Below are 25701 nucleotides of genomic sequence, written 5' to 3'. Positions count from 1 at the left end.
CCTAACCCAGCTATGGCACACCTGTCACACCTGTCACACCTGTCACACCTGGGAACCCCCTAACCCAGCTATGGCACACCTGTCACACCTGTCACACCTGTCACACCTGGGAACCCCCTAACCCAGCTATGGCACACCTGCCACACCTGGGAACCCCCTAACCCAGCTGTGGCACACCTGTCACACCTGTCACACCTGGGAACCCCCTACACCCAGATATGGCACACCTGTCACACCTGTCACACCTGGGAACCCCCTAACCCAGCTATGGCACACCTGTCACACCTGCCACACCTGGGAACCCCCTAACCCAGCTATGGCACACCTGGCACACCTGTCACACCTGTCACACCTGGGAACCCCCTAACCCAGCTATGGCACACCTGTCACACCTGCCACACCTGTCACACCTGCCACACCTGGGAACCCCCTAACCCAGCTGTGGCACACCTGTCACACCTGTCACACCTGTCACACCTGGGAACCCCCTAACCCAGCTATGGCACACCTGTCACACCTGTCACACACCTGGGAACCCCCTAACCCAGCTATGGCACACCTGTCACACCTGTCACACCTGCCACACCTGGGAACCCCCTAACCCAGCTATGGCACAGCTGTCACCCCCCTGTCCCTGTGCAGCCGCTCCTTCAGCGAGTGGATCTCCTCCTTGTCCTCCTTCACCTGCCAAAGGGACACTGCAGCACACCTGGGGACACCCGTCACACCTGGGCACACTTAAGAGTACCTGGGGACACCTGGGGACAGCACCTGGGAATGCTTGGGACACCTGACACACCTGGGGACACCTGACACACCTGAGATCCACCAGCATCACCTGCTGAGGTACATGGGATCATCTCCTATCACCTGCACACCTGGATCCCTGCACACCTGAGATCCACCAGGACCATCCCCTGGATTCTTCAACATCTGGGCACACCTGGATACCGGAACATCTGCTCACCTGTATCACTGCACCCTGAACATCAACACACCTGAACATCTGCAGACCTGAGCTCCCCCCCCATAATCCACTGGATCCCTGCACACCTGAGCACACTTGAACAAGCCGAAGCACACCTGTATCACGCACACCTGAGCACACCTGTGTCACTCACAGCTGTGTCACTCACACCTGGAAACACCTGGGCACACCTGAGCACACCTGTGTCACCCACAGCTGTGTCACTCACACCTGGGCACACCTGGGCACATCTGAGCACACCTGAACAACCCTAAGCACACATGTATCACTCACACCTGAGCAAACCTGAGCACACCTGGGCACATCTCTGTCACTCACAGCTGTGTCATACACATCTGGGCACACCTGAAGTGTCACTCACACCAGCCCTACACGGTCCAGCCGGCTCTTGTCCATGGACTTGGAGTACTCCATGAGCTTTTGTCCCTCACACCTGGGCACACCTGGATCCCTCACACACCTGTGTCACTCGCACACCTGTCACTCACACCTGTGTCACTCACACACCTGTCACTCAAACCTGGGCACACCTGAGGTGTCATTTACACCTGTGTTGCTCACACACCTGCGTCACTCACACCTGTACCAGTCACACCTGTACCAGTCACACCTGTATCAGTCACACCTGTGTCACTCACACCTGAGTCCCTCACACCTGTGTCACTCACACCTGTGTCGCTCACACCTGTGTCGCTCAACCTGTGTCACCCACACACCTGTGTCACTCACACACCCGTGTCACTCACACCTGTACCGTCACACCTGTATCCCTCACACCTGTGTCGCTCACACCTGTGTCACTCACACACCTGTGTCACTCACACACCCGTGTCACTCACACCTGTACCGTCACACCTGTGCCCTCACACCAGTGTCGCTCACACCTGTGTCAATCACACCTGTGTCTCTCACACACCTGTGTCACTCATACACCTGTGTCGCTCACACCTGTGTCCCTCACAGCTGTGTCCCTCACAGCTGTGTCACTCACACCTGTGTCACTCACACCTGTGTCCCTCACAGCTGTGTCAGTCACACCTGTGTCGCTCACACACCTGTGTCAGTCACACCTGTGTCGCTCACACCTGTGTCATTCACACACCTGTGTCCCTCACACCTGTGTCACTCACACCTGTGTCGCTCACACCTGTGTCACTCACACCTGTGTCGCTCACACACCTGTGTCACTCACACACCTGTGTCGCTCACACCTGTGTCACTCACACCTGTGTCACTCACACCTGTGTCGCTCACACACCTGTGTCACTCACACCTGTGTCGCTCACACCTGTGTCGCTCACACCTGTGTCACTCACACCTGTGTCACTCACACACCTGTGTCAGTCACACCTGTGTCCCTCACACACCTGTGTCACTCACACCTGTGTCGCTCACACCTGCCCTACCCGGTCCAGCCGGCTCTCGTCCATGGACTTGGAGTACTCCTTGAGCTTGTACTCCTCGCGCTCGATGTGCGAGCTCTCGATGTCGGCCGACAGGTGCGGCATGTTGGACACCCAGGCCACCGTGCGCTCGGCCGCCGGCAGCACCGGGTTCAGCGTGGACGGCGTCTGCGACGCCTGCGGGACACGGGGGACACGGGGGACGTGGAGGGGACACGGGGACACCACACACCGAGAGGACACCGAGGGGACAGGGGGACAGTGGGGACAGAGGGGACAGCGAGGGGACACGAGGACATGGGGGGACATGGAGGGGACACAGATACAGTGGGGACACAGGGGACAGGAAGGAGACAGTGACAGGAAACGGGGACACCAAGGGGACACGGATGGGACATGAGCACAATGGGGACATGGAGGGGACAGTGAGGGGACACAGGGAAACAAGGGGACAGTGAGGGGACGGTGTGGGGACATGGGGACAGCATTGGGACATGAGGACATCGGAGACGGTGAGGGGACAGCATGGGGACATTGTGGGGACAGTGAGGGGACATGGGGACAATGGGAACACAGGGACAGTGTGGGGTCAGTGAAGGGACAGTGTGGGGACATAGGGACAGCATGGGGACACAAAGTGAGGGGACATGGGGACATTGACAGACATGGGGGGACATGGGGACATCAGGGGAATATGGAACAGATGGGGGCCACAGGGGCCACAGGGATAAAGGGGGACATAGGGGACACCGGGAGGACATTGGGGACATGGGGGGACACAAGGGGACACAAAGATGAGTTTGGTTCCCCCTCTACCACGTTGCCCCCACCCTGTCCCCAGTGTGTCCCATGTCCCACATACCAATGTCCCCACGTCCCCCAACATCCCCAATGTCCCCCACATCCCCCAATGTCCCCAAGCCCCCATATGCCCCCAAATCCCCAGTGTCCCCATATTCCTACACCCCCCAACACCCCGCACATCCCCAACCCCCCATGTCCCCGATGTCCCCCAGCGTCCCCAAATGTCCCCAGTGTCCCCAAGGTCCTCACATCTCCCCATGTCCCTAGTGTCCCCCAGTGTCCCCATATCCCCCACATGCCCCAACACCCCGTACATCCCCCCATGTCCCCAATATCCCCTACACACTCCAATGTCCCCAGTGTCCCCAAAGTCCCCCACACCCCCAATGTCCCCATGTCCCAAACGTGCCCCCATGTCCCCAACATGTTCCCATGTCCCAGTGACCCATATCTCCACATATCCCGAACCCACCATATCCCCCCATGTCCCCACTGTCCCCCACCCCTCCCACTATCCCCACTGTCCCCCGTCCCCTCTGTCGCCGCTGCTGTCCCCGCTGTCCCCTCACCTGCTTGGTGACGGGCGGTTTCATGCCGGCCACCGAGGCCTCCTTGGCCAGCGAGGGCTGGCGGGAGCGGGCCGGGCCGTAGGCGGGCTCGGGCGAGGCCAGCAGGTTCCCGCTGGCCGGGCGCGGCTTCTGGGGCACCCCCAGCGCCGAGGGACCCCCGCCCCCTTTCCCCGCCCGCGACCCCCGCGGGGTGGGCGGCGGGGGGGCCCCGATGGTGATCTGGGGGGGGGCCAGCGTGTCCTGGAGCGACAGCTGCCTGCGGCCGAAGTCGCCGCCCGGCCGCCCGAACTCGTCGCTGTAGCTGTGGCTGTGCGTGATGTGTTTTTGGGGAGGGGTCGCCAGCTCCTCGCTCTTGCTGTAGCCGTGCAGCGGCGGCGGGGGGACGCCCCCGAAGTGTCCCCCCTCTCCGCCGCTCCCCTCGCCCCTCCCGCCGCCCCCTCCGCCCCCGTCGGGGCCGCGCAGGGGCCCGTCGGCGGCCAGGTGGAAGAGCGGGTTCTGGAAGGAGAGCGGCACCCGCAGCTGCGGACCCCCGGGCTCGGGCACGCCCAGGCGCGGCGGGGCCAGGCTGGAGGCGCTGCCCTGCGAGAGGCGCCCGGGCCGCAGCCCCCCCTGGCCCGCGCCCCCGGGGGCCGCGCCCCCGGCCAGCAGCTCGGCCGGCAGGCTGGGGATGCTGTCCACGCGTCCGTCCTGCAGGTCCAGCATGGACACGCTCTTGCCGACCCCCAGCGCGCCCCCGCGGCCGCCCTCGGGCTCGGTTAGGTCCGAGCTGCTGGTGCAGTAGGCGGGCGAGGAGCGGGCGAGCGGCGGGCGGCTCAGGACCAGCACCTCGGGAGGGCCCTTCTCCTGCGGCGGGGACGGCAGGCGCGGCACGTCCATGGAGCTGCGGGAGCGGTGGGGCACGGGGTGTGGGGTGTGGGGTGGGATGTGGGGTATGGGGTTGTGGGGTACAGGGATGTGGGGTACGGGGTGTGGGATATGGGGATGTGAGGTATGGAGATGTGGGGTATGGGGATATGGGGAGAGGGGGGTGGGAATAGGGAACGGGGAGATGGTGAGGGATGGAGGGGACATGGGATTGGGGATAGGGGATGGAGGAATGGAGGATATGGGATGGGGAACACACACGGGATGAGGGCGGCTGGACACTATCCCATATCCCAAATCCATCTCTGGAATCATCATTCCTTGGCTGTCCCTGTCCCATCCCATCCCTGCCTGTCCCACCCTGTCCTGAACGTTCCCGTCCCCATCCGAAACATTCCCATCCCATCCCAAATGTTCCTGCCCCCATCCAAAACGTTGCCATCCCATCCCAAACATTCCCATCCCCATCCCAAACGTTCCCATCCCATCCCAAACATTCCCATCCCCATCCCAAATGTTCCCGTCCCCAACCCTGTGCCCATCCCTATCCCTGATCCCAGTTTCATCTCTACCCCAATCCAAATCACCATCCCCATCCTGATCCCAAATCCCCAATTCCAAAATCCCAATTCCCAAATCCCAAACCCCAAACCCCCCAAATCCCAAACCCTAAACCCCAGTTCCCAAACACTCAAATCTCAAGTCCCGATTCCCAAACCCCAAGCCCCTCCCCTCACCTGTTGAGCCCCCGGACCATGTAGGACTGGAGATCCACGGAGCTGTGGGGACAGGGACAGGTGAGACCTGGGGACACCTGGGACAGGTGAGGGGACACCAGGGGGACACTGGGACAGGGACAGGTGACACCCCCAGGTGATACCTGGGGGACACCAGGGAAGGACAGGTGACACCACCGGGGACATCCCCAGGGATACCTGGGACAGGTGAGGGCACCGGAAAAGGGACAGGTGACACCCCCACATGAGACCCAGCAACAACAGGTGACATTGGGGGTCACAAGTGGAACGTGAAGGTCCTGCAGGTATTTGGGGTCACCGTGGTGACACGGGGGTGGTGACAGGTGGGTGGGGCCACCCCAGGTGAGGCCAGGTGAGACAGGGGACACCTTGGCCGCACAAGGGGACGCGAGGGGGCGTGGTGGGCGGGCGGGCAGGTGCCTCACCTGTTGAGATCGCGCACGAGGTAGGGCTGCAGGTCGGCTGAGGGCCCACGCAGCACCAGTCCCTTGGGTGGCAGCCGCTCGCCCTGGCTCGGCTGCCGCTGCAGGTGAGGGTTGCGCAGCGCCACGCTGATGTCGGTCAGCAGCCGCGGCAGCGGGCCCAGCTTCAGCAGCGCCTCCTGCGGGCACAGGTGAGTGCCTGAGCACACCTGGGAGCACCTGGGAACACCTGGGACCTCATCCAGGGGTACCCCAATGACTGCAAGTGGGCCCAGCTTCAGCCTCCTGTGGGCACAGGTGAGCGCACCTGAGGGCTCCTGGGCACACCTGGGAACACGTGAGTGCGCCTGACTACACCTGAGAGCACCTGAGATCACCTGGGAACACCTGGGAGCACCTGGGCACACCTGAGTGCATCTGAGAGTACCTGGGCACACCTGGGAACACCTGGGCACACTTGGGAGCACCTGGGACCTCATCTAGGGGTGACTGCACATGGGGGGCCCCAGTGACTGTGACAGGGTCCAGCTTCAGCAGCGTCTCCTGCGAGGGGCACTCACCACACCTGGGCACACCTGGGGAACTCACCTGGGCAGGTGGGACCCCTGGGACCTCACCTGGGGGGACCCCAGGAAGCTCCCATGGTGGGACACTGGTGGGGGGACACCTGTGGAGGTTGGGGGGGGTCACCCTGCCCATGACCACTCCCCAGGTGAGGCTGTCACTGCACAGGTGAGGCCGTGGCTGCACAGGTGAGGCTGTGGATGCACAGGTGAGGCCATGGTGGATTCCCCAGGTGTGTCCCAGGTGCGGTACCTTGCTAAGCTGGCTCATGACCTCCCAGAGCAGTGCGTGCAGCGTGGACAGTTCGCGGCCCAGGTCAATGTAGCCCTCGAAGCTGGTGCTGTTGGTCAGCGTGTCCAGGTTGGAGATCTCGTACAGGAACTGCTGCATGCTGGCCCACTCCAGCTCCAGGAACTCGTTCATGAATGCCATGTACTCCTCCTTGCTCCCAAACCTGCCACAGGTGTGCCAGGTGAGAGCAGGGCCAGCAGTGGGTGGGGACACCCCAGCAGGTGAGAGCAGGGCCAGCAGGTGGGCATCAGGAGGTGAGGGGTGTCTCCAGTGTGAAGGTGGGGGCGGCAGGTGCCAGGTGAAGGGTGGGGAAGGGTGGGAAGGGGGTTTGTCCAACATCCATCATCACCTGTTGTCATCCATTGTCCTCCATCATCCATCCATCATCCATCATCCATCCATCCATCCATCATCCATCCATCATCCATCCATCCATCCATCCATCTATCCATCCATCCGTCCATCCATCATCCATCCATCATCATCCATCCATCCATCATCCATCCATCATCCATCAATCCATCCATCCATCTATCCATCCATCCGTCCATCCATCCGTCCATCATCCATCCATCCATCCATCCATCCATCCATCATCCATCCATCCATCATCCATCATCCATACATCATCCATCCATCCATCCATCCATCCATCCATCCATCCATCCATCCATCCATCCATCCATCATCCATCCATCATCCATCTATCATCCATCCATCCTCCATCCATCCATCCATCATCCATCCATCCATCCATCCATCATCCATCCATCCATCCATCATCCATCCATCCATCCATCATCCATTTATCCATCTATCATCCATCCATCCATCATCCATCCATCCATCATCCATCCATCCATCATCCATCCATCCATCCATCCATCCATCCATCCATCCATCCATCATCCATCCATCATCCATCCATCCATCCATCCGTCATCCATCCATCCATCCATCCCCCTGTCCATCTCCAGCCCTCCCCACCCCAAGCCCCTCCCCCCATCCCTGCCGCCGTTGCTGCCCTCACTTGGTGAAGTTGGCCAAGTTCTGGATGACCTTGGCAATGAGGGTCAGCGTCCGCGCTGTCTGCTCGTCAGGGTACTCCTGCATGAGGCCGAAGAGGCTGGGGGACATCACGGCGGGGCACAGGAAGCGCAGGAAGAGCGAGGCGCTGATCAGGCGGTCGGCGATGTCCTCGCGCCCGCGCTCGGCACAGCGCAGCCGCCACGAGGCGAACACCTCCTTCAGCTCCCGCGGGAACACGCTGCCGGCGGGACACGGTGGGACACGGTGGGATACAGAAGCGGGGACCTTCCCGGCCCATCCCGCCGCGTCCCTGCGCTCACCAGTGGGAGTTGACCACCTTGCAGAGTGCCAGCTCGCAGCACATGCGCAGGTTGGCCTGGTGGTCGGCCAGAGTGGAGGCCGAGCACTTCATGGGGTCCACCTCGCAGTTTTCCTCTGACTCGTAGAGCGCCCGGATGAACTCGCCTGCGGCATGGTGTGGGCACGGGGACACAGGAACACCCGTGGGGACACCGAGGGGCAGGTGGAGAAGGGACCCAACCGTGTCATGGATGTGAGAAGGGACCACCCAAAGATCTCATGATGATGGCGATGGAACATGACCATGAGTGAGGACCATCCAATGATCTCATGATGATGATGGAAATGGAACCTGGAACCAATGATTTAATGGCCATGAGTGGGGGCCACCCAACGATCTCATGATGGTGGTGATGGAACCTGGTCATCAGTGGAGACCACCCAACCATATCATGACCACAAGAAGGGACCCGACCCTGTCATGGCCATGAAAAGTGACCACACAATGATTTCATGATGGTGGTGATACAACCTGGCTATGAGTGGGGACCACCCAAGATCTCATGATGATGATGGAAGTGGAAGTTGGAACCACCCAATGATCTCATGGCCATGAGAAGGAACAACCCAACAATCTCACAATGGTGGTGATGGAACCTGGCTTTGAGTGGGGATGACTCAACCCCTCATGTCCACAAGGGGCCACACAACCATGTCAGGACCATGAGCAGGGACCACAATGTCTCATGGCCACAAGAAGAGACCACCCAACCATCTCATTGATGAAGGTGATAGAACTTGATTGTGAGTAGGGACCATCCAATCATCCCAGAACCATCTGATCGGGGATGTGGCCATGAAAAGAAACTACCCAATGATCTCATGGCCATGAGAAGGGACAACCCGACAATCTCATGGTGATGGTGATAGAACCAGGCTGTGAGGAGGGACCTCCCAAACATCTCATGACCACAACAAGGGTCCACCCAACCATCTCATGACCACCTGTGGGACCACCCAATGACCTCATGATGGTGGTGATGGAACCTGACTGTGTGCAGGGACCTCCCAACCATCTCATGACCATAACAAGGGCCTGCCCAACCATGTTATGGTCATGAGTAGAGACCACCCAAATATCTCATGGATGTGAGAAGGGACCACCCAAACATCTCATGATGGTGGTGATGGAATCTGGTCATGTGTGGGACCCCAAACAATGTCATATGAGTAGGGACCACCCAACCATGTAATGGCCATGAGAAGGGACACTCCAACAATCTCATGATGGTGGTGATGGAACTTGGCCGTGAGTGGGCACCATCCAATGACATCATAGCCATGAGTGGGGACCACTCAAGGATGTCATGACCACAGGAAGGAGCCACCCAACCATCTCATGGCCATAAATGGGGACCATCCAATGATCACGTGGCCATGAGAAGGAACCACCCAACCACTTCATGGCTGTGAGTGGGACCACCCACCCTACCAATGAGACCATGCCCCCACCGGCACCCCCTGGTGCTGCTAGAGCTTACCAATGGCGTCCTTGAGGTATTTCTGGCCAATGAGCTTCAGGTACTCCTCGATGGCTTTGGTGGCCAAGGTGTTCTCCCGGAAGATCAGGTGCTCCCGGTCCATGAAACGATCCACCTCCGTCATGGCCATGTCCGACAGGAAGTCCTGCCCATGACCATCAGCATGGCCCGGTGCCAGATGTCCCTCTGTCCCATCTTCATCACCCATCCATAAATCTTCCTCCATCTCCACCCTTCATTCCATCCATCCATCCATCATCTATCCATCATCCATCCATCCGTCATCCATCCATCACCCATCCATCCATCCATCCATCCATCCATCCATCATCCATCCATCACCCATCCATCCGTCATCCATCCATCCATCCATCCATCCATCCACATCCATCCCACTACCCCATCCTCCCAAAATCCCACTGTTCCACCCGCAGGTCCCACCTTGGCCTTGCCGGTGCTCTGCAGGATGTGCACCAGCGCACAGGCCACCTCCTCCTTGCTCTTGACGCTGAGCACTGGCTCCAGCACGGCACAGAGCATGCGGTAGTTGTTGGTGACGTACTCGGCGAACTCCTTGTAGAGCTCCATGGGCAGGATGCTCATGGTCTGGAAGCGGCTCTTGACCCGCAGTGCCGGGCAGCCGGCCTTGCTCTTGCTGCCGCTGGGCTGGCTCAGGGGGTACCACTGCTCGGCGAAGTGGCGCCCGGTGACGCTGGCGATGGGGATGCTCACCATGCCCACATAGTTGCTCTTATCCTTCTTCCTTTTCTTGTCGGTGTCCTTGTAGAGGTGCAAGCGGATGGTGCGCACGGCCGGCAGGTTGTTGAACTCAAAGTGCTCGCCCCAGAAGACATTGTCGGTGCGGGCCTTGCTGGTGGTGCGTGCATACAGCATGTCATCCAGGCACAGCTCGCAGTAGTAGCGCTTCTTGGGCGGCAGGTCGCGTGCCTCGATCACCCACAGCTTCAGCACGTTGTCCACGCGCCGGCTGTTGTCCTGTGGGGCGGGGTGGGGGGTCAGCGCCCGCGGACACCTTGTGGTCAGGACACCGGAGGAGTGGCAATGCCCATGGAGCAGCTCGGAACTGTGGCTGGGCCGTCCTTAGCCCGGTTGGATCAATGCCAGGTGGCCATCCCCCTTGCCACCAGGTGATCATTAACACCAGGTGATCATTAACACCAGGTGACCATCCCCACTGCCATCAGGTGATTGTTAACACCAGGTGGCCACCAACACCCGCTGGCCATCAGCACCCACTGACCATCAGCCCCCACTGACCATCAGCACCCACTGACCATCCACACCAGGTGACCATCCACACCGGCTGACTATCCCCATACTCACCAGTTGATCATTAACACCAGTTGACCATCTACACCAGCTGACCATTGACACCAGCTGACCACACTCATTGCCATTGCTCAACCAGCCTCACCCCCACCAGCTGACCACCAACACCAGCTGACCATCAACATCGTGAGCATCCTGAACACCAGCTGACCATCAACACCAGCTGACCAGGCTCATCGCCATGGCTTGGGCATCCTAAGCCCAGTTGATGTCAACACCAGCTGACGATTGACACCAGATGACCATCAACATCATGACTACCCCCATCACCAAGTGACCATCAATATCAACTGACCATCAACATCCCCTCCAACTGACCACCCAGATGACCATCAATACCTGCTGACCAGGCTCATCACTAGGGACAGTTGCTCAACTGTCCCTAGCCTGGCTGACATCAACACCAATGGACCATCCCCATTCCCACCAGATGACCATCAAGCACAGGTGACTGTCAACACCAGCTGATCAGGATCATTACCACTGCTTGACCATCCTTATCCCAGCTGATATCAACACCAGGTGACCATCTTCTTAACCATCAACACCAGCTGACCATCAACACACTTGACCATAAACACCATAACCACCCCCACCACCAGATGACCATCAATGCCAGCTGACCATCAAACACCAGTTGACCATCAATAGCCATTGACCATCTCCATTACCAGTCAACCACTAAAACCACCAGTTTACCATTAAACACCATTGGCACCAGATGGCCAACCCCACCAGCTGACCATCAAACATCAGCTCACCATCAACACCATGATCATCCCCACGTGTTGACCATTCCCATGACCAGTTAATCATCAACACCAGTTGACCATTTCCATTCCCACCACTTGGCCACCCCGATGACCAGTTCACCCCCGCATGGCCAGCTCACCATCACCAGCTGACCATTCCCAAGATCCATTGACCATCCCCATAACCAGCTGAGCATCAAACACCAGTTAATGATCCCCCATCCCCAGCAGTTGCCCTCTCCCATGACCAGCTGCCCACTCCTATGACCAGTTGACTCTCTCCATAACTAATTGACCACCAAACACCAGTTAACAACCCCATCCCCACCAGTTGCCCACCCCCTTGACCAGTTGCCCATCCTCATGACCAGTTGCCCACCCCCATGACCAGCTGACCATCAAACACCAGTAGCCCATTAAACACCCCTGTCCACCCCATCCCCACCAGTTGCCCACCCCCACACCCAGAAGCCCCTCCCCCACTCCCATCCCCACCTTGTTGGGTTTCACGGCGCGCTGCAGGTTCTCGATCCATTTGTCCCTCTCGGCCGCCGACCGACAGGCGAAACATTTGGTGCCCGACGCTGTTGTCACCTGCGGGCACCGCCCCCGCCCAGGTGAGCAACACCCCGGGGAAGTCCGGAATCCGCGGAAAGCTCCGGAATCTGCGGAAAGCTCCGGAATCCCTGGAAAGATCCAGAATCCGCAGAAAGCTCCGGAATCCCCACCTCAAAGCAGAACTCCTGGCCCAGGATGCTGCTGTGCACGGCCTTGATGATGGAATCCTCGTCCAGGTTCAGCTCCAGCGCCTCGGCCGCGCTCGAGGGGCTCAGCAGTGACTCGTGCGAGTGCGACTCCTTAAAGCTCTGCATCAGCCGCGCCCTGGGGGGGTTCCGGAATCTCGGGAATTCGGGGCAATTTTGGGGGGGGGGGAGGGGTTGGGGGGAATCGGGGGTGACTTGAGGAGGATTTGGGGCCTTGGAATGGGATTTGGGGAGGTTTGTGCGAGTGTGACTGCTTAAAGCTCTTCATCAGCCAGGCCCTGGGGGGGGTGGAATTTGGGGAATTTGGGGCGATTTGGGGGGATATGGGGACATTTTGGGGGAATCTGGGGGGGCTTTGGGGAGGTTTGTGTGAGTGGGACTTCTTACAGCTCTGCATCAGCCAGGCCCTGGGGAGAGTTCAGGAATTTTGGGAATTTGGGAAGAATTTTAGGGGATTTGAGGGAATTTGGGGGGATTCTGGGGGGATTTGGGGAAGTTTGTGCAAGTGAGACTCCCTAAAGCTCTGCATCTGCCTGGCTCTGGGAAGGGGTTGGGAAATTTGGGAATCTGGGGGGATTTGGGGCTGTTTTGGGGGGAATTTGGGGGGATTGGGAGGGAATTTGAGGAGATTTGGGGGGATTTGGGTAGGTTTGTGGGTGTGTGACTGCTCAAAGCTCTGCACCAGCCGGGCTTGGGGTGGAGATTTGGGGAATTTGGGGAAAATTAGGGGGATCAAGGGGAAAATTTGGGGGATTTGAGGGGATTTGGGGGAAATTTTAGGGGGATTTGAGGGGATTTGGGGGGAATTTGGGGAGGTTTGTGGGAGTGAGACTCCTTAAAGCTCTGTATCAGCCAGGCCCTGGGGGAGGATTTTGGGAATTACAGGAATTCAGGGGGGATTTGAGGGGAATTTGAATGGATTTTGAATGGATTTTGGGAGGATTTGAGGGAATTTGGGAGGGATGTGAGGAAATTTTAGGGGGATTTGAGGGGATTTTTGGGGGATCTTGGGAGATTTAAGAGGATTTGGGTAAATTTGATGGGATTTTTGGAGAATTTGTGGGGATTTGATGGGATTTTCAGGAGAGTTTTGGGGGGCTTTTGGGAGTTCCTGGAGGAACTCAGGGCTCCCACCTGGTGGGACCCCAAAGGCCCCCGGGGTGCCCCCAGGTGTGTCCCCAGGTGTTGCCGGTACCTGTCACGCTCGGCGCTGTGGGAGCTGCTGGTCCAGTGCCCCCAAATGTCCCCAAATGCCCCCGTGGTGTCCCCAGGTGTGCCCTGATGTCCCCAGGTGTGTCCAGGTCTCCTAGGTGTGTCCCAGGTGTATTTCCAAGTGTCCCCAGGTGCCCCCAAACTCCCTCAGGTGTGTCCCCAGGTGTCCCCAGGTGACCCCTAGTGCCTCCAGGAGTCCCTGTGGTGTTCCCAGGTGTGCTCAGGTCAGTCCCCAGGCGTGTCCCCGGGCATCCCTAGATGTATGCAGATACGCTCCAAGTGTCCCCAGGTGTGCCCCAGGTGTATGAGGTGTACCCAGGTGTATCCCAGGTGTATCTCAGGAGTACCCAGCCGTGCCAAGGTATATCCCGCTAGTGCCCCAGGTGTACCCAGGTGTGCCCAGGTATGTCCCAGGTGCATCCCTGGGCATCCCTAGATGTATCCAGACGTTCCAAGCATCCCCAGGTGTGTCCCAGTTGCACCCAGGTGTATGAGGTGTGCCCCAAGTGTATCTCAGGTGTACCCAACTGTACACAGGTGTATCCCCCCAGTGTCCCGGGTGTACCCAGCTGTGCCCAAGTGTATCCCCCCAGTGCACCAGGTGTACCCAGGTGTATCTCAGGAGTACCCAGCTGTGCCCAGGTGTATCCCCCCAGTGCCCCAGGTGTACCCAGGTGTGTCCCAGGTGTATCCCCAATGTCCCAGGTGTATCCCAGGTGCCCCCATGTGTAGCCAGGTGAATATCAGGTGTACCCAGCTGTACCCAGGTGTATCCCCCCAGTGCCCCAGGTGCCCCCATGTGTACCCAGGTGTATCCCCCCAGTGCCCTGGGTGTACCCAGGTGTATCCCAGGTGCCCCCATGTGTACCCAGGTGTATCTCAGGAGTACCCAGCTGTGCCCAGGTGTATCCCCCCAGTGCCCCAGGTGTACCCAGGTGTGCCCAGGTGTGCCCCAGGTGTATGAGGTGCTCCAGGTGCGGTACCTGTCGTGGTCGGCGCTGCGGAAGCGCGGCAGGATCTGCCGGAAGCTGCTGGTCCGGTCCAGCTTGGGCTGGCTCTTGGTGCGCTTGATGGAGCTCTTGAGGCGGCGGCTCAGGAAGCCTTGCTGGGGACAGGGGTCACACGGGGTCACCCAGGGGTCAGGGGTCATGCAGGGGTCACCAGGGTCAGTCAGGGCACCCAGCATTCAGCCAGGGTCCGGGGTTACCCAGGGGTCAGAGGACACTGGGGTCACTGGGGTCAGGGGTCACTGAAAGGTCATAAGGGTCCCTGGGGTCTGGGAGATCCAGGGGTCACCCAGGGGTCACCCAGGGGCCACAGAATCATTGGGGGTCAAGGGATCACTTTGGGTCAGCAGCCATTGGGGTCATTGGGGTCAGGGATGGTCATTGGGGTCACTGAGGTGATTGGGGTCAGTGAGGGGTCACAGGGTCACTGGGGTCGGGGTGGTTATTGGGGTCACTGGGTCATTTGGGTCACTGAGGGGTCACAGGGTCACTGGGGTCAGGGTGGTTATTGGGGTCACTGGGCCATTTGGGTCACTGAGGTCATTGTGGTCACTGAGGGGTCACAGGGTCACTGAGGAGTCACTGGGGTCAGTGAGGGGTCACTGGGGTCACTCAGGGGTCACAGGGGTCATGGGGGGATCATTGAGGGGTCACCATAGGAGTAACTGGGTCATGGTTTCCATGGCAACAGGCAGACGTTGCCACGGCAACAGGCCATGGGCCATAACCACGGCCAGAGGCAGAGCAGCGCCGCAGTTACCATGGCAACGGGTCACTCGGGAACTGGGGACAAGCTGGTTACCATGGCAATGGGTTATTCTGGAGCCGGGTTACCTGGTTACCATGGCAACGGATCAGTCAGGATCTGGGTTACCTGGTTACCATGGCAACGGATCATTCAGGACATGCATTACCCGGTTACCACGGCAACAGGTTATTCTGGATCCAGGTGACCTGGTTACCATGGCAACAGGTTAGCCCAGACTTGGGTTACCTGGTTACCATGGCAACAGGTTATTCTGGATTGGGGGAGGTACCTGGTTACCATGGCAACAGGTTATTCAGGACTGGATTACCTGGTTACCAAGGAAACAGAGAGCAAAGGACTGTGGTTGCCATGGAAACAGGTGAGGTAGGACCCAGGTGACCCAGTTACCATGGCAACAGGTACCACAGGGCCACGGTTACCATGGTGACGGGCAGCGAAGCATCACGGTTCCCATGGTGGCAGATGGAGGAGGAGTTTCCATAGTAACAGGAGCGTGGAGACCACAGGAATCATGGTAACCATGGCAACAGGGATGCAACGGATCACAGTAACCATGGCAACAGGCACAACCACGGTAACCACGGCAACACGGAAGTGACGGACCACAGTAACCATGGCAACAGCTGTTTGGGTACCACAGTAACCATGGCAAGGAGTGATGGGGGGGGGGGGACTGCAGTAACCATGACAACGGGTGTATGATGGGGTAACCACAGCAATGGGTGCATTGGACCATGGTAACCACGGCAATGTGGAAATAATGGCCACAGTAACCATGGTAACGGTTGATAGGGGACAACAGTAACCATGGGCAACAGGTGTATGGCGGGGGGGTGTACCACAGTAACCATGGCAATGGGCACGTGATGGGGCAACCACGGCAATGTGGAAACAGGGACCAGGGTAACCATGGCAACGGGTGAGTACCATATAAGTGTGGCAATGGGTGTGTGATGTGGTAACCATGGCAACAGCTGACAGCTCACAGGGCCCATGGCAACAGGCAATGGGGGGGGGGGAACCACCGCAGTAACCATGGCAACGGACACCCCAAATAACCTAGACAATGTCTGGGGGAGTGTGTGGGGGGGGGAAAGCATGGTTACCATGGCAACATGTGATGGGTGACAACAGTAACCATGGCAACTGATGGGGGGACAGAATAACAACAGATGAGAATGGCACCCATGGCGATGGGCATGTTGGGACCATGGTAACCATGGCAACGGATGATGGGTGACAATGGTAACCATGGCAAGTGGCATGTGGGGACCACAGAAACGGTTGATGGAGACCACGGTAACCATGGCAACGGGAAACAATGCTAACCATGGCAATGGGAGGGTGGGAATCATTGTAACCATGGCAACAGGTGTGAGATGTTGGACCATGGTGTATGATGGGGTAACCATGGCAACGGGGGCCTTGGGACACCAAATAATGAAGACAACAGGTTGCAGGTGGGGGGGGAAACATGGTAACCATGGCAGCAGGTGATGGGTGGCAATGGTAACCATGGCAACCGGCTATGGGGGGACCACAATAACCATGGAAATGGATGACAATGGTAACCATGGCAACGGATGATGAGGCCCATGGGACCCATGCCAACTGGCATCTGGGGTGGGGGCGGGGGGGGGTAATGGTAACCACGGCAACAGGTGATGGGTGACAATGGTAACCATGGCAGCAGGCATGCTGGGACCACTGTCACCATGGCAACAGATTATCGATGACAATGGTAACCATGGCAATGGCTGTTGGATGACAACGGTAACCATGGCAATGATGGGAGGATCACAGTAACCATGGCAACGGATGATGTGGGTCCAGGGTAAGCACGGCGCCGGGCAGCCGCAGTGCTGGGCGCTCACCGAGGGCCGGAAGGGGGGTGCGGGCGGCGCGTCCATGTTGATGCTGAACTGCTTCCCCCCGGGAACGCTCTTCCTGCGGGAGCGGCCGCCGTGGTAATCTGGGAATGGGGGGGCACGGGGGTCAGGGCATCCCAAAACCCAGGGGAACCAAAACCCACCCCAAAACCCAGGGGAACCAAAACCCACCCCAAAACTCAAGGGGACCCCAAATTCCACCTCAAAACCCAGGGGAACCCAAATCCCACCCCAAAACCCAGGGAGACCCAAAATCCCACTGCAAAACCTAGGGAGGCCCCAAATCCCACCCCAAAAATCCCACCCTAAAATGCAGGGGTATCCCAGGTCCCATCCCCCAGCTGGGGGAGACCCCAAAATCCCACACCAAAACCTGGAGGGACTCCAAAATCCCACCCCAAAACGTGGGGGAACCCCAAAATGCCACCCCTAACCCCTCTGGGGGACCCATAATCTGCTCTGTGGGGTGATGGAATGGGGGATTTGGGGCTCTGGGGGGATTTTGGGGGTCTCAGGGGGCTTTTAGGGGGGTCAAAGGGGGTGAGGGGACCCCAAAATATGGAGATCATGGGGGGGTCCACAAAATTCCCCCTTAGCCTCTGGAGACCCCAAAATCCCCCCCAAAGCCCCTCTGGGGGTCCCAAAATCTGCCCCAAGGGGGTTCAAGGGGGGATTTGGGGTCTGGGGGGATTCTGGGGGCACTTGGGGGATTTTAGGGGGGTCACGGGGGGTGAGGGAATCCCAAATTTCCCCCCTTGACCTAGGGGAACCCCAAAATCCGACCCCAAATCCTCAGGGGGGTCCCAAAATCCATTCCAAGGGGTGATGGAAGGGGGGATTTGGGGTCTAGAGGGATTTTGAGGGCATTTGGGGGATTTTAGAAGGGCCACGGGGGGTGAGGGGACCCCAAACAATGAGGATAATGGGGAGGTCCCCAAAATTCCACTCTCAACCTGTGAGGAGCCCAAAATCCCACCCCAAAATCCTCTGGGGGCCACAAAATCCAGGCCAAGGGGTGGAAAAAGAGTAAATTTGGGGGAAATCTGGAGAAATTTTGGGGAGGGGTGGGGTGGTGGGGGTCTCAGCCTCTCCCCCCACTGTGCTCACCTCCTCCAGCCACCCCCACCCCCAAATTTTTCGGTGCACCCCAAATTTTGATCTCTCTCCCTCTAAATCCCCTTTAATCCCCCTCAAAATTCCCCCCCAATTCTTCCCCTGCCCTCAAATGCCCCCAGCCCCACCCGAAACTTGAAGCCCCGACCCCAATATTTGGGATCCCCCCCCCAAATTTCGGGACCCTCACCCAAATTTTGGGGTCCCCTTCACTCTGCACCCCCAAATGCCTTTAACACTCCTCAAAAAACTTCCCCTCCCCCAATTTTCAGCCCCCTCCCCAAAATTTTGTGGTCCCTTCAATTCCGACCTCCCAAACTTCCCTAAAATTCTCCAAATCCCCCCAAATGCCCAAAAAACGCCCCCAAAATCTTCCCCCTCCACAAATCCCTTTTAACTCTGAGCCCCCTCCCCCAAATTTTGGTTTCTTTTCGATTCTGCCCCCCTAAAACTCCCCAAATCCTCCAAAACTTGGAAGGTTGCTTCAAGTCCCATCTCCCAAACACTCCTAAAAACCCCAAATCCCCCTAAACCCCCCAAAATCTTCCCCTGTCCCCAAATCCCCTTTAACCCCGAGACCCCTCCCCAGATTTAATCCCCTCCCCAAATTTCAAGCTCCTCCTCTCCTCATTTTGGGATCCCTTTGGATTTTCCCCCCTAAAACCCCCAAAATTCTTCCCCCTCCCCCAAATCCCCTTCAACCCCGAGGCCATTCCCCAAATTTCGGGGTCCCTTCAATTCTGATCTCCCAAACTCCCCTAAAACCCCCAAAATCCCCCTGAACCCCCCAAAAATCTCCCCCGTCCAAATCTGCTTGAACCTCTCGAGCCCCCTCCCCAATTTGGAGCCCCCTCCCCTAAATGTGAGGGTTCAATTCTGCCCCCCAAAGTCCCCTAAGCCCCCCAAAATCTTCCCCCCACCCCAAATCTGCTCGAATCCCTCAAGCCCCCTCCCCATTTCCGAGCCCCCTCCCCAGTTCACTCCTACCGGCCACGGTGCTGCTGCCGCCCTCGGGGCCGAGCCGGGGGGGGCCGGGAGGGCCCCGCAGGGTCCAGGGGGACCCCGGGATTTGGGGGGGGGGCGCGACGGGGGGGCCCCACATGGTCCTAGAGCCGCCCCGGGGCCCCCCCAAGCCCCCCCGGCGGGGCCGGAGAGACCCCCGCGGGCATCGGGGGGGGGCGGCGGGGGGGGCACGGGCACACCTGGGGGGGCACCTGGGGGGTCAGACACACCTGGGGGGGCACGGGCACACCGGGGGGGGGCACACACACCTGGGGGGGGCACACACATCTGTGGGGGCACACACACCTCGGGGGGCACGGGCACACCTGGGGGGGCACGGGCACACCTCGGGGGGTACACACACCTGGGGGGGTACAGAGACACACCTGGGGGGGGCATGGGCACAGCGGGGAGGGCACACACACACACCTGGGGGGGAACGGGCACACCTGGGGGGTACACACACCTGGGGGGGTACAGAGACACACCGGAGGGGGGCACGGGTACACCGGGGGGAGCACACACACACACCGGGGGGGCACACACACACACCTGGGGGGGCACGGGCACACACACTTGGGGGGTCACACGCTCACCTGGAGGGGGGGCACACACACACACCTGGGGGGGGGGTCACACACCTGGGGGGGGTCACACACCTGGGGGGGGTCACACACCTGGGGGGGGTCGCTCACTCGCTCTCTCACACGCCAGGGGGCGCAGACACACCTGGGCCTTGCACACTCCCCGTGTCCCCCCCGGCCTTGCACACTCCCCTGCTCCCTCACACTCACCTGTGCCCCCCCCGCACACTCACCTGTCCCTCTCCCCCCCTCCGTTGCACACTCACTCCCTCCCTTCCCCCCCCCCCTTTTTGCACACTCACTCCCCCTCCCCTCCCGTTCCCCTCCCCCCGCTCGTGGCTCCGCGCGCCGCCCCCGCTGCCCCTCCCCCACCCCCCCTCCCCCTCCCTGCGCTCCGGGGGGCCCGGCCCGGCCCCTCCCCCCTTTGCACACTCGCCGTTCCCCCCCTTGCACACTCGCCCCCCCTTTGCACACTCGCCCCCCCTCACTCACACTCGCCCCCCCCTCACTCACCCGGCGCCGCCGCCACCGCCCCGCGCTGGGGAGGCCCCGCCCACCGCGCTCAGGCCACGCCCACCGCGCGCGGGACACGCCCACAGCGTCCCCTGGCCACGCCCACCGCGCGCGGAGGCCACGCCCACGTCGGGGGCGTGGGAAAGGGGCGGGGCCAGAGGGCCGTGGGAAAAATGGGGGGGGGAGGGGAACTGGGGGGAACTGGGAGGTGAGGGGTGACACTGGGACAGACTGGGGATGGTGGCACTGGGGACACTGGGACAGACTGGGGATGGTGGCACTGGGGACACTGGGACAGACTGGCAATGGTGGCACCAGTGGCGCCAGGGACGGTGGCGCTGGGACAGAATGGGGCGCACTGGGGATAGGGACACTGGTTCACATTGGTGGCACTGGTGGCACTGGGCATGGTGGCACAGGGACACACTGGGACACACTGGGGATGGTGGCACTGGGACGGGCTGGAGATGGTGGCACTGGTGGCACTGGGGATGGCGGCTCCAGGACAGACTGCGGCACACTGGGGGTGACCAGTGACACCAGAGATGGTGGCATTGGGGACAGGGGGGACAGTAGGGATAGTGGCACCAGTGGCTCTGGAGACACTGGGAATGGTGGCACTGCGGACACTGGTGACACTGGGGATGGTGGCACTGGGACACGCTGGGTGACTGGTGGCAGTGCTGGCACTGGGGATGGTGTTGGCAAGGGGGACACTGGGGGTGACGGTGGTGGCACCATTGGTGGCACTGGGGGCACTGGTGACAATGGCAGCACTGGTGACACTGGTGATGGTGGCAGTGGTGACATTTATGGCAGCGGATGGTGACAGCAGTGACAATGGCACCGGTGGCACCGGTGACACTGGTGATGGCGGCACCAGTGGCAATGGATGGTGACAGCAGTGACAATGGCACCGCTGGCACCGGTGACACTGGTGATGGCGGAACTGGTGGCAGTGGATGGTGGCAGCGGTGACAGCAGTGGAGGATGGCAGCGGTGGCGGCACTGGACAGTGATAGCGGTGACAATGGCACGGATGGCACTGGTGTCCCCTGTCCCCAGTGGCTCTGGTGGCACTGGTGAGCGGTGACACTGGTGACAGCAGGGGTGGCACTGGCGGCCCTGGGAAGGCGGCAGAAGGGTGACAGTGGTGGCAGTGACAAGGTGGCACTGGTGTCCCTGTCCCAGCACTGGGGGTGGCACTGGTGGCACTGTCCCTTTCCCCAGTGGCAGCAGGGTGAGGTGGCACCGGGGAGGTGACAGCGGTGCCACCGGTGTCCCCTGGCACTGCTGATGACACCGGTGGCCCTGTCCCTGTCCCCAGCCATGAGGGTGGCACTGCTGACCCTGCTCCCGGTGACAGTGGCGGCAGCGGTGTCCCCTGCCCCGCTGGCCCCGCTGGCAGTGCTGGCGCTGTCCTCAGTACCGCGGCTCTCCCGTCCCCATCGCTGTCCCCTCTGTCCCCATTTTCCCGTTTTGCCCCAAACCCGCGGCGGGGGCGGGGCCTCCCTGGGCGGGGGGGGGGGAGAAAATTTGGGAGGGTGGGGGCGGGGGGGGGGGGGCAGGCCCGTGTCCCCGTCTCCATGGCGACGGTCGCCAGGCAGCGCAGCGCCTCTGCGAGCATTATGGGATGTCACCATGGCTCCCGCGGGGGGGGTGTCAAACCCGCCCCTTCCCCCCCGGCGCCGCCGCCCCCGGCCCGAACCCGCGGTGGGGGGGGCGGGGGGGGGCAGGGGCCGCCGAGCCCCCCGAGCCCCCCGGGCCCCCCCGGCCCCGCCCGTTACCGTGCTCGGGGTGCGGGCGCCCCTCCACCGGCACGCTGACGGTTCTCCGCAGCAGTTTGCTCCGGCACGGCTCGCCCCGCCGGTCCCGGATGAGCAGCGGGTGGATCTGGGGGGTCCCGCCATTGGGGGGGGGCTCAGCGTTTTCGGGGGACCCCCCCGGCCCCCCCCGGGCCTGGTGGCACCCCCCCCGCGCTCACCTCCTCCTCATCGAGCATCAGCAGCTGGTTGCCGGAGATGATGCAGAACCGGGGGTTCCAGGGTGGGCGCTCGTAGGGGGAGGGGGCGTAGGGCCCGCGGCCCAGGGGGGCTCCGCGCACATCTGGGGGGCGCGGGGGGGTCACATCTGGCCGCCCCCCCCCCGCCCGGGCCGCCCCCCCCGCGGCCGCTCCCCGCCCGCATCCTCCTCCCGCATCCCGCGTTGCTCCGGCAACCGCAGCCCACGGCGCGGCCGGGCCTTGGGGGGGGGTCCCGAAATTCCTGGGGGGGGTCCCCGAACCTTCCGGGGGGGGGTTGGGAACCCCCGGACCTCCCCCGGGCGCTGCGGGACCCCCTCGGCACCCCCCGCGCCCCCCCAGCCCCAACCCGGTACCGGGGTGGCCCCGATACCCCCCGGGCCGGGGGCGCCTCTGGGGGTTTGGGGGGAACCCCAACATTCTACGGGGGTCCCAGAGCACCCTTGGGACCCCCCAGGACCGCCCCGAATCCCTGGGTGCCCCCAAAAATCATGGGTGCCCCTCCAAGAAGGCACAGATGGGGTAGACCTGGTGTCCGAGACACCCCAAAATCCCCCCCGGGAACCCCAAAATCCGCCCGGGAACCCCCAAATTCCCCCTGTGACCCCAAAATTCCCCCTGGGAACCCAAAACCCCCCCAGGGAACCCCAAAATCCCTCCCAAGAACCCCAAAAAGGGGTGGGGGAGGGGTGCGGGCGTGCTGGGGGGGATGGGCAAGGCCCTGGTGCCCCCAAATCCAGCGTGTCCCCCCAAATTGGGGCTGTCCCCAGCAGCTGTTGGCAAGGCTGACCTCTGTCCCAAATTCCCAGGATTGGGGCATTTGGGGGGTTTTGGGGATTTGGGGGATTCTAAAGGGTTTGGGGGGATTTGGGGGTTTTGGGGTTTTAGGGGATTCTGGGGGATTTTGGGGGATTCTGGGGGGTTTGGGGATTTTGGGGTTTTGGGAGTTTGGGGGGTTTTAGGAGGGGTCCTCAAATTCCCCCTGGGAATTCCGGGGGTCCCTCAGCACCCCCAGGACCCCAAAAAGCCACGGGGGGACCCCAAAGCCCCCCAGAGCCACGGGACAGGCTGAGCTGGCATCCCCGCAGCAGCGCGGACCAGTAAGCACCAGTAAGCACCAGTAAGAACCAGTTACACCATCCCCATCTCCCAGTAACCCCCAGTAACCCCCAGTAACCCCCAGTAACAACCAGTAACCCCCAGTAACCCCCAGTAACAACCAGTAACCCCCAGTAACCACCAGTAACAACCAGTAACAACCAGTAACAACCAGTAACCACCAGTAACCACCAGTAACCACCAGTAAGCACCAGTAACCACCAGTAAGCACCAGTAAGCACCAGTAACAACCAGTTACACCATCCCCATCTCCCAGTAACCCCCAGTAACCCCAAGTAAACCCCAGTAACACCCAGTTAATACCAGTAGCCACCAGTAACACCCAGTTAACACCAGTAAACACCAGTAACACCCAGTTAACACCAGTAAACACCAATAACACCCAGTAAACACCGGTCTCATGACCCAGTAACTCCCAGTTACAGCATGCACTGGTACCAGTATGCACCAGTAAGAGCATCCTCATCTCCCAGTAAGTCCCAGTAACAGCATCCACTGGCACCAGTAACTCCCAGTTACAGCATCACTGCAAACCAGGAACTCCCAGTAACAGCCACCCCCAGTCCCAGTATCACCAGTAACAGCCTCCCCCAGTCCCAGTATCACCAGTAACAGCCTCCCCCAGTCCCAGTATCACCAGTAACAGCCTCCCCCAGTCCCAGTATCACCAGTAACAGCCTCCCCCAGTCCCAGTATCACCAGTAACAGCCTCCCCCAGTCCCAGTATCACCAGTAACAGCCACCCCCAGTCCCAGTATCACCAGTAACAACCTCCCCCAGTCCCAGTATCACCAGCAACAGCCTCCCCCAGTCCCAGTATCCCCAGTAACAGCCTCCCCCAGTCCCAGTATCCCCAGTAAGAGCCCCAGCACACACCAGTAGCATCGTCACCACACACCAGTATGGCCCAGTAACGGCTTCACTGGGCACCAGTTACAGCGTGCCCTGGCACCAGTAACTCCCAGTTACAGCATCACCACAGACCAGTAACTCCCAGTTACAGCATGCCCTGGCACCAGTATGCACCAGTAAGAGCATCCCCATCTCCCAGTAACAGCTCCCACTGGCACCAGTAACTCCCAGTAGCACCATCCCCATGTACCAGTAACCCCAGTAACAGCCTCCCCCACTCCCAGTAACCCCAGTAACAGACTCCCCCAGTCCCAGTATCCCCAGTAACAGCCTCCCCCAATCCCAGTATCACCAGTCACAGCCTCCCCCAGTCCCAGTATCACCAGTCACAGCCTCCCCCAGTCCCAGTATGCCCAGTAAGGGCATCCTCCTATGGTACCGGCCTTACTGGGCACCAGTAACTCCCACTAACAGCATCACTGCAAACCAGTAACTCCCAGCAACAGCCCCATCACAGACCAGTAGCCCCCAGTAAGTGACTCCCCCCATCCCAGTATCCCCAGTATCACCATTCAGAGCATACCCCCCAGTCCCAGTATGCCCAGTAACTGCCTCCTCTGCTCCCAGTACACCCAGTAACAGCCACCCCCGGGCCCAGTACCAGTCCCAGTATGCCCAGTAACCGCCTCCTCTGCTCCCAGTACACCCAGTAACAGCCACCCCCGGGCCCAGTACCAGTCCCAGTATGCCCAGTAACCGCTTCCTCTGCTCCCAGTACACCCAGTAACAGCCGCCCCCGGCTGCAGTGCCTTTCCCAGTATCCCCAGTCCCGGCCTCTCCCGCTCCCAGTATCCCCAGTCTGAGCATCCCGCGCTCCCAGTATGCCCAGTCCCGGCCTCCCCCGCTCCCAGTATCCCCAGTCACAGCCGCCCCCAGTCCCAGTATCCCCAGTAAGAGCCTCCCCCGCTCCCAGTACCCCCATTAAGAGCATCCCCCGCTCCCAGTTCGCCCAGTCCCGGCCTCCCCCGCTCCCAGTTCGCCCAGTCCCGCCCCCCCGCTGCCCGCGGGCGGCCCCGCGCGCTCCCAGTGCTCCCAGTGCTCCCAGTTTGCCCCCCCGTACCTCGGAAGGGGACATAGGACATGGTGCCACCGGCGCGCGACACCCCCGGCGGGGGGAGGGGCGGGGGGAGGGGCGGGGGAGGGGGAGGGGGGAGGACCCGGA

General features: G+C 60.6%; 1 protein-coding gene across 17 annotated transcripts in view; it reads right to left on the bottom strand.

The window, feature by feature from the left end:
• SYNGAP1 (synaptic Ras GTPase activating protein 1) overlaps positions 1-25671 on the bottom strand; it is a 35211-nt gene extending 9540 nt beyond the window's left edge. For 4 of the 17 annotated variants that reach the window (XR_012052559.1, XM_072921141.1, XM_072921140.1 and 1 more), the window contains exons 1-18: positions 23299-23667; positions 22473-22594; positions 20489-21613; positions 19377-19591; positions 17262-17359; positions 14595-14716; positions 13595-13705; positions 12364-12517; positions 12131-12229; positions 9975-10529; positions 9534-9678; positions 8013-8157; positions 7694-7930; positions 6625-6826; positions 5812-5987; positions 5366-5407; positions 3765-4644; positions 2395-2568 (exon numbers count right to left, since the gene is read on the bottom strand). Coding sequence is in view for 16 of the 17 variants with exons in the window: in XM_072921141.1 (XP_072777242.1) it covers positions 2395-2568; positions 3765-4644; positions 5366-5407; positions 5812-5987; positions 6625-6826; positions 7694-7930; positions 8013-8157; positions 9534-9678; positions 9975-10529; positions 12131-12229; positions 12364-12517; positions 13595-13705; positions 14595-14716; positions 17262-17359; positions 19377-19591; positions 20489-21613; positions 22473-22483 (4491 nt within the window). In the remaining variant the exon portion in view is untranslated. Of the gene's footprint in view, positions 1-2394; positions 2569-3764; positions 4645-5365; positions 5408-5811; positions 5988-6624; positions 6827-7693; positions 7931-8012; positions 8158-9533; positions 9679-9974; positions 10530-12130; positions 12230-12363; positions 12518-13594; positions 13706-14594; positions 14717-17261; positions 17360-19376; positions 19592-20488; positions 21614-22275; positions 22382-22472; positions 22595-23298; positions 23670-24503; positions 24784-25599 lie in introns of those variants that run through there. The other 13 variants (XM_072921135.1, XM_072921136.1, XM_072921137.1 and 10 more) reach the window with 7 other exon arrangements.
• Positions 25672-25701: the final 30 nt, after the last annotated feature.

This window comes from Taeniopygia guttata, chromosome 35, assembly GCF_048771995.1.
Source record: "Taeniopygia guttata chromosome 35, bTaeGut7.mat, whole genome shotgun sequence".
Classification (NCBI taxonomy): Eukaryota; Metazoa; Chordata; class Aves; order Passeriformes; family Estrildidae; genus Taeniopygia; species Taeniopygia guttata.
This window is presented reverse-complemented; position numbering and strand designations above follow the sequence as displayed.